Source organism: Syngnathus scovelli, chromosome 7 (genome assembly GCF_024217435.2).
Source record: "Syngnathus scovelli strain Florida chromosome 7, RoL_Ssco_1.2, whole genome shotgun sequence".
In the NCBI taxonomy this organism is placed as follows: Eukaryota; Metazoa; Chordata; class Actinopteri; order Syngnathiformes; family Syngnathidae; genus Syngnathus; species Syngnathus scovelli.
Genome location: NC_090853.1, coordinates 8187158 through 8199596, shown reverse-complemented (window position 1 = coordinate 8199596; position 12439 = coordinate 8187158). Strand labels below are relative to the sequence as shown.

General features: G+C 39.9%; 1 protein-coding gene across 1 annotated transcript in view; it reads left to right on the top strand.

Moving 5' to 3' along the window:
• The first annotated feature begins 6170 nt into the window (after positions 1 to 6170).
• The window catches only part of LOC125972532 (calsyntenin-2), a 140584-nt gene continuing 134315 nt past the window's right edge, over positions 6171 to 12439 (top strand). The window contains exon 1 of the mRNA XM_049726282.2: positions 6171 to 6520. Within this exon, the coding sequence (XP_049582239.1) occupies positions 6457 to 6520 (64 nt within the window). The 5' untranslated portion in view covers positions 6171 to 6456. The remainder of the gene's footprint in view (positions 6521 to 12439) is intronic.

Genomic DNA, 12439 nt, shown 5'->3' with positions numbered 1-12439 from the left:
ATCTGAAAGCACACTGAGGTGTATGCTCTCACCTGGGATCGAACCAAGTTCTTACCAAGTAAGAGATGGTATCACTAACCAGTCGGCTATTTCGACCTGGGAGCCCTTGGCCGTCTGCAGTCTTTTGTACTAGTGATGTGCATTCCAGCTCTAAATTGAACTGAATCTTTAGAATCGGTTCACTCAAAAGATCTAAAAGCCCATTCAGGTATATGCTCACACCTGGGATCGAACCAAGTTCTTACAGACAAAGAGCCTGTATCACTAACCAGTCGGCTATTTCGACCTGGTAACCCTTGGCCGTCTGCACTCTTTTGTACCAGTGATGTGCATTCCAGTTCTCAAAAGAACTGAATCTTTAGAATCTAACCCCAACACTAACCCTAACCCTTCGCCTACCCCACTTTGAAACCCTAACCCTAACCCTAATACGAGACATCACCACACAAGTCGCTACAATCCCTGAAGAAGCAAAAAAAAGAGGATTCGACTTTTTGCCCGGCCTCCCACCACATGCCACTTTAAACATCTCGGTGAGTTCTTTAAAGCTAACCTTCCGATGTTGGACCTACTGCTGGTCATCTCTTCTATCTTATCATGTTCTGCTTTTCCACCTTTCCCCTGAGAAACGTGGTATCTTGATTTCAATGCACTTTGATACAGCTCCACCTTTGCCTGCCTCAGTCGGCTATGAGTGGCTGCCAATGACAAGAAATCTCTCAACAGATGCTGTGCTCATTGGGCTGTGTGTGTAGTGAACGTCCCAGAGAGTGTGGCCTTTTCAAGATATCGCACCAGCTTCAATACACCAACCTGCTTTGAATTTCATGGACTGGAAATGCATCAATCGGCAGTAGTTTATTCTGAGCATGCATTAGTGTTGACTCAGCTGGCAGTCAATGTGGCGTCCACTTCTTCAGGTTCACAGACTCGATGAAAAGAACTGAGGGACACCTCAAGGACTCACAACAAGGTTCATGCTTCGTCATTGATCTGCACATTTTCACATCACTTTTCTTTCGAATGCCATTGGCTGTTTCATCATAATATGGAATTTTAAACTTTTCATATGCCTTGTACCTGCCAACATTTGGCAAGATGCTGGTGATGAATTTTGTTTTACATTTGGTGCAGGTACAGTCAGGGGAAGCTTGCAGAGTAGGCTGAGGCTCACCCGCACCATCACATTTTTTTAGTCCTATTGCAAAACAGCATTATACTAAAATTAGTAAGTGTATGCTTATGGGAGAGCAAATCTTCATTTCGATTGTAATCTAGATGCACATTTCCATTGTGTACATTTCTTGATCTACTGTAATTATCCTAAAGGTCAACCCAATAGATGAATACGCACGATTAACCGTAACAAGTAAACTGGGTGAAGGTGGGTACAACTTCACTTGTTTGATATGAATTATGCTGTATATTAAAACATCTCACACCTCAGGAGTCAGGTCAATGTAATAACTGTGTTTTAATGCCAGAAACACAAAAAGAAAACCCTACAGAGGAAGAAAACGACTATTCAACTTTTTTGGGGGATAAGATAACTGCATTATGAGAACTACCCATGTGACAAAAAGCCCCATCTGCCCGAATGGGTTTTTAGACTTCTGCATGATGTAGGTAGCACCACCTACACTTCCTCTGGAAAAGCTTGGGGGCAAACACCAATGTCTTTACCTCACCCTCCCTCCTTCCATCCAACCTCTCTCACTACAGCCTGTGCCAGCTGTCAGTGGGAGTATCCTAAGTCACTGCACTTTGTCACACACTGACTAGAATGGAGGCTTGTAGAGGTGCTGATAGAGACATGTGGATGCATGGACAATGGAGTGATTAGGTCATGTGTCGACTAAAGGAAAAGGCCGAGACATTGGAGCAGAGTGGCTGCAAAAAGAGATATGGGAAGATAGATGGAACACAGAAATGGTGACTGGGTAACACTGGAAAAGCAGGAGCTCTCTGTTAAGGGTTTAATGAGGGGAAGAGGAAAGTGCTAGAGATGGAAGACAAGGGTTAAGAAGAACAAGTTGACAAGAGGAACAATTTGAGAAATAATAGCACATAGATATATGACTCTGACATGTCAAGCAAACTCAAGTTGATTTAAATTCCTGGCAATTCACAGAATTGGGGCAAAAGACTCGCCGCACGCTGAGTCATGCAACCAAAACTGAATAAATTGTCATGCAGTGAGTTCGAGTTTTCATAAGTGGCTGAACAAATTTTGAATAGCTATGAAAGAGTGCCGCAACATTCCAAATGGAACATCCAATGCACATGAGCTTTGTCCCTAATGTAAAACACTACATATATGTATATATAAAGTGTTTTATCATGTAGAATATCCGTGATATTTGACTATTTAGTAACAGAAAGTAAACTAGACATTAGATCAGGTAAAAGCAGGTTTAAATTGTGGCTGGTTTAAATTTGAGAAATTTGAACCAGGATCTGGCTATGTGAATCAGAGTAACCACACAGCAAGCACCACAACTTTTATGCTCATCTGTGTATTCCAAAAATACATTTATTGTAAATATATCTGAAGATAAAAGTTTAAATGTTGATATCTTGTCTCATATTCAACTTTTGCTGTCAACGCCTACTGCAATAGCAAAGGAATTGATCTCACTGTTCCCATAACTTACTTGTGAAGGACATGTATACAGGTAAATAAAATGTAGACATTCGACAATAAACCGCCATCAAAAGCCGAACAAAAGTGATTCCTGGGATCAGTGCCCTCGAGCCACAAAACAAAGCCCAGACTCTGATATCTCTTCAAAGCATAAAGAGACTACTCCTAGAATTTGTCCTCTGAGATCAGTAAAGTGTAATAAATAGATTCATACTGCTGTGTTTACTATAACTCATAAATCTCTGTAAAGCACCTAAAATATGTACTGTGCTGCAGCAGTAGACTACAAAATGACTCATGTAAAGTATCACCCAGTGACTCACTAGTCTAGAACCTTTGTGTTTTGCTGGAGTTTATTATAAACTAAGGTCAAATTTAAGTACTTTGGCTCTACACCAAAAGACAGAGGGGACTGTACTATTCTTTTGTATGATACTATATAAGAGCAAATATCGTAAATAAATTTCACAGTGCAATAATTCAATCAATGCTCGAAACATTTTACAATGGCGTTTCACTCATTAAACTGCTTTTAGGTTATGTTGGAATATAATGTTGCCCAGTCGGACAAAAAAAATATCACTCACGATATGTATATATTTTTTAATATAAATCTCTCTTCCGCTTTAAACAAGGTTGGAAAACTTTGGAAAAGCCTACCAAACATGGCTATGCATAGTGAATACGGCTGGTAAGATTATTGGTGCTTCGCTCCCCTCCCTGAAGGACATTTACACCTCCCATCTCGCCCGCAAGGCAACCTCGATTGCCAGAGATGTGAGTCACCCGGCTCACTCTTTGTTTGACCTTCTGCCCTCTGGGAAGAGGTACAGGAGCCTGCGCTCCCGCACCACCAGACTCGCCAACAGCTTCTTTCTCCAGGCTGTTAGGGCCCTGAACTCGCTACCCCCTTCTGCGTAGCGTGCGGCACTGTTGCGCTATTTTCGGGAATGTCTGCTGTACGCGCACTTGCTCCTTTTTTTTCTGCTCCTCTTATTTATTTATTTATTGTTGTGTTATTTATTCATTATTTATTCAGCACGCTTTTGTTATACTTGTTTACTTGTTTGTCTGTTGTGAGCCATGTCTTGTCACCGTGGGATAGGGGGGAACGAAATTTCGGTTTCTTTGTGTGTCTTTGGCATGTGGAGAAATTGACAATAAAGCTGACTTTGACTTTGAAACAGTACTTAATCTGCAGGAAACACGAGAGAAAAAGTAGTTTTGCTTATTTGGTACTCTGGAAAGCTGAGAAATGTAATGTACTGTATTATTAATCCTTCTAGGTGGGGGTGGGAGGTGCTGACACTTTCATATGCATGCCAATAGAAGCCCACGCACACATTTAATGTTGAAAAACGACATTATTTATTAATTTGATTGCATATTTCAGAAAGCAATGACATGGTCTAAACATAGAGAGCTTTTTAAAAGCTCACTCCATTATATAACTAGCTGATGCTAAGATGTGCACACAACATACAGTCATGTCAATACGGATATTTTTCTCATTTTTCTTTGAAAGCCTCAGTCAATGATTTTTGAGCGAAAACATTATTTTAAACGTCTAAATGTAATGCATTTTTCCCATCCATCCATGTATTGATACACTTTTCCTAATTTGGGTCTTGGGTGAGGAAGGGAGGATTGCAGTGGAGTGTATAAGAAAGGTGACTCTTTTGCACCGTTTGGTGTAAGGACATATTTTGATGGACCGTAGAAACCATGGCGCAGCAACACGGAGATAACCGTCGTGAGGGTTATGTGACAATACATGGCATAGAAATACCCTTAACTACCTGACTTGTTATGTAACAATGTATCGTGCATCTGCACTTAATAATATGACTTAGCTGAGTGTATTTTCCTTTACATTAATATTCACCTCCATTACTTTAATATATGGTGTACAGCATGACCATCTGTGCATTTGATGATTATTCCTTGCTGTGGGTGGGTCACATTTTTTTCTTCGCAATGCATCTCAGGGGATACATTGGACCGCATTTCCAACCCAGATGACGAAAATACTAAGATGCTTAAATAAGGATATATTAACGCATGTCTGTTTCATTTATTACTGTACAGAACTGAACCACCTATATTGAAGGTTCCAGGTATGCCGTCCTGACATTCTGTGATTTTTATTTTATTATTCATTAGCTCCTGAGTGGACCTAGTTCATAGGGTGAATTGCGGGGCACTGAAAATTTAGCTGTTTGAATCTGAGCTGTTTTGTTTTGTTTCAGCTGTTGCTGTGACACCAGCAAGACCAGCACAAAACACAACACAACCGTGCTGGTCTCTGCTCTTTTTTCCAGCAGGTTAGTTTGGCAACAGTAGGGTTTGTTTGACGTAAACACGGGGATCGATACATTGTTACATAACAAGTCAGGTAGTTAAGGGTATTTCTATGCCATGTATTGTCACACAACCCTCACGACGGTTATCTCCGTGTTGCTGCTTCTTCTATGGTCCATCAAAATATGTCCTTACACCAAATGGTGCAGAAGAGTCACCTTTCTCATTTATTATTATTTCTCATTTTCCTAAAAATGTCTACCCATATTATCGATACCTTGCCAAGGTGCAAGACTGGGCCCTATATGTATGTACACTACCATTGGGGTTCACCCAGGCCATTTATATTTTCCATGGTAACTAAGATCATTGCACAGATTTTCAAAGGTTTTCTAATCATCCATTAGCCTTCTAACACAATTAGCAAACACAATGGACCATTAGAACACTGGAGGGATGGTTGCAGGGAATGCGCCTTTATGAACCTATGTAGATATTGCACTAAAAATCAGACGTTTGCAGCTAGAATCTACCACATTAACAATGTATGGAGTTTATTCCTGATTAGTTTAATGTTATTATTATAATGTCGTTGAAGTTTTTTAGTTTAGAAATAAGGACTACGTGATCCCAAACCTTTGAATGGTTGGCTATCTATCTATCTATCTATCTATCTATCTATCTATCTATCTATCTATCTATCTATCTATCTATCTATCTATCTATCTATCTATCTATCTATCTATCTATCTATCTATCTATCTATCTATCTATCTATCTATCTATCTATCTATCTATCTATCTATCTATCTATCTAGTATAAAAACTAACGTTCACTTTCCCATATTTTTAGTTCATTATCAATGTGCTATATTTTAAAAAAAAATCTGTGTGCGCGTATATATCCACTTAACTTTGCGTTTTGATTGAAATACATATGTCTGTGTGTAAAGTTTTGAATGGCACCCGTATATAACCTATAACATGTAAAGTAGCAAAAGTTGGCGAGTATAGTAATTGTTCGCCAGATGTGCTGCCACGCATGGATTTTTTTTTAAAATTGTAAGCAAAATGCAATAAACAACAACAGCGGCAGCAGCAATATGAGTTTTTGTTGGCGGATCCTGCTTGTAAACGTGTGAGCGTGTGAGGACATCGGATGGGAGGCGGGTGAAAAATGAGGAGGGAGGGCTTTTGCAAGGAGAATAGGAAAAAAAATGCACGTCTCTCCTCCCTGTGACGTTTTCACAGGTCCAGTCCCGGGCTACTGCCGGCTTCTCGTCCCGCTCAAGCAGAAAGCTCTCCACTTGCTCCCAATCCGCCGACGCGCACGGTGCACCGGGTTTGCGTATTTCCCAACACGCTGTCCCACATCTAGTCAGCGACGTGTCCTTGCTTTACTCGGACCGAGTGGGGAGTGAACAACAGCAAGAGTGCGAAAGAGGCAGAAGAGGGCAAAGAGATAAATCCATAAAGGAAAGAAGAAGAGGAAAGAGGTCTCCACCGAGAAGATGCTGACAGCAGCCGGTGTGTTGGCTGTGGTCGCTCTGGGATTGAGCGCAGCTCACTCCAATGGTAGGAAAGACTATTACTGTAAATCATACTGCATGTGAAGAGCAACATCACTGTACTGCGTGGTGGGATGCTAAGCCGATGGGGCGTATGTCGATACAGAGCTGCCCCTGTGATGCAGATAACTCATAATTGCTGAGATTTGATCTTGCCTCTGTCATTTCACCTCACTCATCCTCTCACATGATAACGAATTGCACCCGATGGGACACATGCACAATAGAATAATACAAAAAAGCTTTATTTCATCATCATCAATTATTATTATTGTTAATTGAGAACAGTTTCTAATATTTTGGCACTGCGTAAAACAAGATGAAAATATTTAATTATGTGTAATTCAACATTAATGCAAAGTTACACTCAGAATCATAATTTTATTATTACATTTAATAGTGTGGATCACATTAAAAGCTGAGCATTGTCATTTCTGCAGTACTGTAAATTTTATTTGAATTTCTTTACAAATTGTGCAGGTGCATCGTAGAAAGTGTTTGCTGAGAGTACAGTACTTTATAGCACTTAAGGGGATCGTTTATATTTAACGACATCAAAACAGTAGTTAGCTCCTCATATCTTCATTGAAGCCCATTTCTCAGGCTGATCTTGGGGTGCATCATTTTCTTTTGTACTATAGGTTTAAAGTGACTTGTTAGTGCATTTTAAGTGTTGTTTTTTGCCCCACCTCCCACAAGGTGTTGCATAGATGTAGTAATTATTCAAAAATATATTATTGTATACCTTATGCAACCCCTGCTATTTCATATTTATCATATCCCATTACTTACCACAACATACTATTGTGGTCAATTTTATTGTGTTTGCAATCGAAACAATTAGACGTAGACAACAGTGCACTACACAATGACGTCACAAGATGGCATATTTTTTCATATTAGCTGAAGGAGACAGAAACACTGCAAACATTGTTTGCGGTAATTTCTGGACCCATTAAATTATGATTTGTGGTTGAATCAGCAGTGTTACTGAAAGAAACGGAAAGATGCAATTGTTTGTTTTGTTTGTGGTCCCAAAAATCCATTACCAGCACAATAACAGTATGCAACGATGTTCTCCCCTGTTTCAATCCAGACTTCCTTTAATTTATGTTTGATTAAGTCAGCATATGTATTATGTACCCTGCACATAAATGAAGCATTGACGGGATTTATCTAGACACTAATTCAATATACAGCTGTAATTAACTCATTAGAATTCCAATACACGCAAAACCATAGATATGTGATAATGACATCGAGATCTCATAAATATATGCCATACTGTTGGCAGTCTCGCTTCATTGCTGAGCTAATTTTAGGTCTACCAATGTCCCCAATGCAGCATGTCTGCTCGATTCTCTCATGAGTTTGGCATTGTGCCGTGGGTAAATGTGGCAACAGGTTCTTGCTAATCAACTCCCTGCAGACTGAGCTTGGCTTTGGCTCAGGAGAATAACAAGGTGACACCTGTCAATTTGCCCCGGCTGTCCTGAGACACTATGAGTGTGTAAAGACGTCACCATTGCTGCCTTTAGACACAGGTAAGAGTCTCCCTGTTGGTGCTTGGCCAGCTGCAATGAAAACACATGCGGGCCTTGACCTGGCCCCCACGTTTAAGCTTTAACCTTGCATCTTGTGAACAAGCAACTTGAGAGTGTTGTGTGTCTTCTGATTTGCTTATGTGTACATTTATCAGGGATTAAATTACCTTGGTTGTAGAAAGGAAAATTACTGATCACTATTGAAGAAATTTTACATAGCGACATTCATTTTAGAAGAGAGAAGTTTAAAACATGAGGGAAAAAGATTGACAAAGGATTTAAAAAATACGGGCATTGTGAAAACTGGTTGAAAGTTGAACATAGCAGCAAAAGTTGTGGTATAGGGATGGCTGAGAGTCTGCTAGTTTTCTTAGGCTTGCAAATACTGCTGATTTTGTCAATCTTTGAAAATTTCTCGTGGGAGACATTTGATTTGGTTTGGTTTGGTTTATTGTTCAGCACATATTATTATAGCAATAACAGTGCAAGGAGGGAGACGAAGCCTGGGGCTTCATTTGATAATTTCACTTTTCAGCTTGGTTTATTCTTTCCTGTATTAAGTATACCAATTTTCCTCAAGCATCGATTTAAAGGTCAGGGAGCCAAAATTGAAAATATTTTTTGATAACTCTAGACCCACCCCCTTTACATAGGTGTCATAAAAAAGCGATTAGATCGTAGGTACATCACAGTTCAAATATGAAATACAATCAGAATGAATCATCTGTAGTTTGAATCCCGCACCCTCTCGTCTTTGGGTATTTCCGAAGCCAAACAAATAAGTGACAACTGTCGTGTAGTTTTTACTGTGCATATTACAAGCGTAAAATTTTCATGCATGGAAAAGGCAGCTCAAGAATGTTACCGTGTTTAAACCTTTCATGCATTATTTAACACAATCGACTGTTTCGTCTCTAAAGCTGTTGTGCTACTGAGTTGAAGTTACTCGAGCAAATATAAATAATAAATACGGTCGATACCGCGGCGTACACAAATAATACCAGAGTCTGTATTTCCAATTGACTCTGTATGGTGTTGTGTTGACTATTCTCCAGACTCCTCCATGGCTTTGTCACAGTCACTGCTTTTACTTCCATTTTCTCTTCTAGCGACCGGCTCTGGCTTCCTGACTTCAAACAAGTAGGGTTAAAAGCGCCCACCTCTGTCTGCTCCTGTGTGTCAAAATACTTGAATTTTTCCTTGACTTTTTACTTTAATATTTAATTTGGGCAGTTATCTCTATGATGTAGCGTGCTGGTGCTCTTCTAAAACATTACTTACGGTAAAATACTACAATTACCGTAATTTCCAGACTATAAATCATTACTTTTTGAACAAGGTTTGAAAACCCTGCGGCTTATAGTCCGGTTTGTCTTTTCTATGGGTCTTTCATGATTGTATGATATTGTAGAGGATTTTCTTTGGTAATACAGGTAATAGAAATGAGGACATTTCATTTAAAACACCTCTGGTTTAAAGTCCGGTGCGGCTTATATATGAACAAAACAGGATTTTCTCCTAATGTTAGCTGGTGCGGTTTATATTCAGGTGCGGTTTATAATTCGGAAATGACAGTACATCCAGCATGCCTTAACCGTCCAGTAGGTTTGTAAACACTTGGAATAGGTAACTAAAACTAGGTTTTAGTCAAACTATGGTTGACAACTTGTAGGGAAGTGTATGTCTTACGAAACATATTAACAATGAGAAGATGAATTTTAACAGACTCAAAAAAAAATATTTAGAATCTGACCCTTAAATTTACGGCGAGGAGTTAAAATGTTTGAAAAAGTTTAAAACATCAACCAAAGCATATTATGTGATTATCCCTACGTATACGATTGTTTACACAAATTTCTCATCTTGTAATTCTAACCTATAGTGAGTCAAGCATTTGTCAAGACTGACTCTTGTTTCCTTCACCAGCCAAGGTTTAAAGAACCAGCAAGAAACAATCTCCAAATAGCTGCAAATCTAACACCTCTTACGTTCTTTCATGTCATATGTGCTAAAGTATCCACTATTGTAGCGCTAGTATGCAATGCTGTTTTCCAGATAACTTTGAAGAGCCGCCACTGCTGTCATTTTCTGTTTAGCCACCGTTTCGTTCCAGGGAAGCGTGGACGTGCAGCCTCCTTTAACCGCTGTCACCCTCCAGTCATCCTTTTAAAGTTGGCGTGTGTGTCTAAATGTGTGTGTATCCACTTAGTATGTGCTTCAGAGTTGTCAGCAATCAGGGCTTAAAGAGCTAACATCCTGTGCTGTGCATATGGATGCGTTTGGGTATGTTTGGCCTAGCACATGTGGGAGAGTGACAGATTGCAGCCAACATTTTGACAGCCATCAAGTATGCAAAAAGGATGTCGGTATAACCTAAAATATTGCCCCGCAGATACATTCAGCGGCTTTCGCCAGGACCGACCGACCCTGTCGCTGCTCAACAGGGAAAATCATCGGGCAGCCAAGCAGAAAAAGCTGCCGAATTTCTGCCAGTGCTGCCTGGAACCACGCTTTTGTGTAATTCCGAGCAATATAAACTCTGAATTTAGATAGCTCATTATCGACACAGTGTACTTTAATTCAGCTTCCCACTGCTTCTCTTTGTTGGTAGGACATTTTTGCAGCTTCATTATGTCCATTTCTACTGCCAAATCTACATGTAAGAAACAACAGCCAGGTTTTAACAAGCTTTAGGTTTCATTGACATAGTGTTGTCTAGGGATATCACGTTTAATTGACGCGGGTTCCATAGTTTGAAACACAAGAGTTCTGAATGTGTGTGTGGATGTGTATCTGTGTGTTGTGTTTATGCAACATCTGAAATGGGGGTAGGAAGAAAATCCAATGCACATTCATCTTTGCTTATTGGAGAGAGAGTCCGTGGCCATGCATTACAGGGTATGCTATAAATCCTCCGCTAAGGCTTTGAAACAAGATGTGGGCCAAATCCAAGCTGGGCCATTGCAGTCAGGCGGGCAAGGCTCAGCAATATGGGGGAACATGACAGATAGCGAATAATGCTGCTTTGCTCTGCGCTTGCGTGCTGTAGCCATTTTCATTTGGGGTTGCAGATGGTTGCTTTGATGGGAGGTGGCGGGGTACTGCGCTCAGGCAAGTTCAACTGCTGTCCTGGGCAAACAATAGGAGACAAATGTGACTATTATGGACAAATGTTCATTAACCAAATGATTGTTTAGAAGTCTCTTGATTGGGTGCAACTGATTGTGTATTAATCAGCTCTTGAAGCATCCATCTATTTGCTTTACTGCTATTAGTCAGGGGGGGGGTCATGGGGTTAGTGTTAGAAGCCTTTTACCGGACTGGTTGCCTTCCGAACAAAGAGCACAAATATGGAACCATTTACACTGCACAGGCTGCAGTCAGCCTTTCACCTAAAGTCAGCTGGGGCAGGCTCTTACCCTGAACAGGCAAAGACGTATAGAAAACGTGTGGATGTCTTTATGTCCATGATTGCCCTTGTACTACATACTAATGATAAATACAATGGAATTCAAAGTTCTGCTCTTGCTTGATGCATACATAAAATAAATACCCTACTCAATAATATATGTACACGCACGCACGCACGCACACACACACAAAAAACATTTCAATAGCACCAATGGAAAACACTGCAGTATTTGCTTTCTCCTTACAGTCATAATCTCTTCATTCCACAAACCACACTTAAGAACATTATAAAAGAAAACATTTAGTTGAATCACATTTAGTCAATGCTATTTAGTAAAACAGCGATTAAGTCAAATGAATTTCCTGAATTTTATGGCTTTCTATTTGCAATGATTATTGCTTGAAGGTAAAAGCTGTTTATTAATCTTGAAGTGCTTGTGTTAATGGAGTTAAAACAACTATCCAACTTTTAACTTTAAAGCTCCAGTCTTCTAATACTGCACTGTCCTTGACCAAAGGATAAATAATACCTTGCTCACACACACACCACCAATTTTCTCTTCCGCCACATGTAGACACTCTGCCGCCGAAATAAACTTAATTTCTGTTTGGTGAATGAAAGGAAACTAACTACTCGGACTACATTTGATATCTAATTCAATAAAAAAAAAAAAAAAAAAAAAAGGCTGCGTGGTGAAGTTGCAGTCTCGGCGTCCGTCTTGCTGTCAAGAGCTTCTGGATTTAAATCTTGGCTCAGGCCCTTCTTGGTGACGCTCACGCTTTCTCAAGCATGCCTGTGTTTTTCCAGCTCCCACATTCCAAATATATGCACGAATGGTTCATTGAATGGCACAGTTACCTTGTCACTGGAAAGGTATTCAGAGCTTCACACGACAAAAAGAGACGAAACATCATTTTCCTTGACTACTCATTACATGGTTGGTACTGCACAATTTCTTTTCACATAGAAA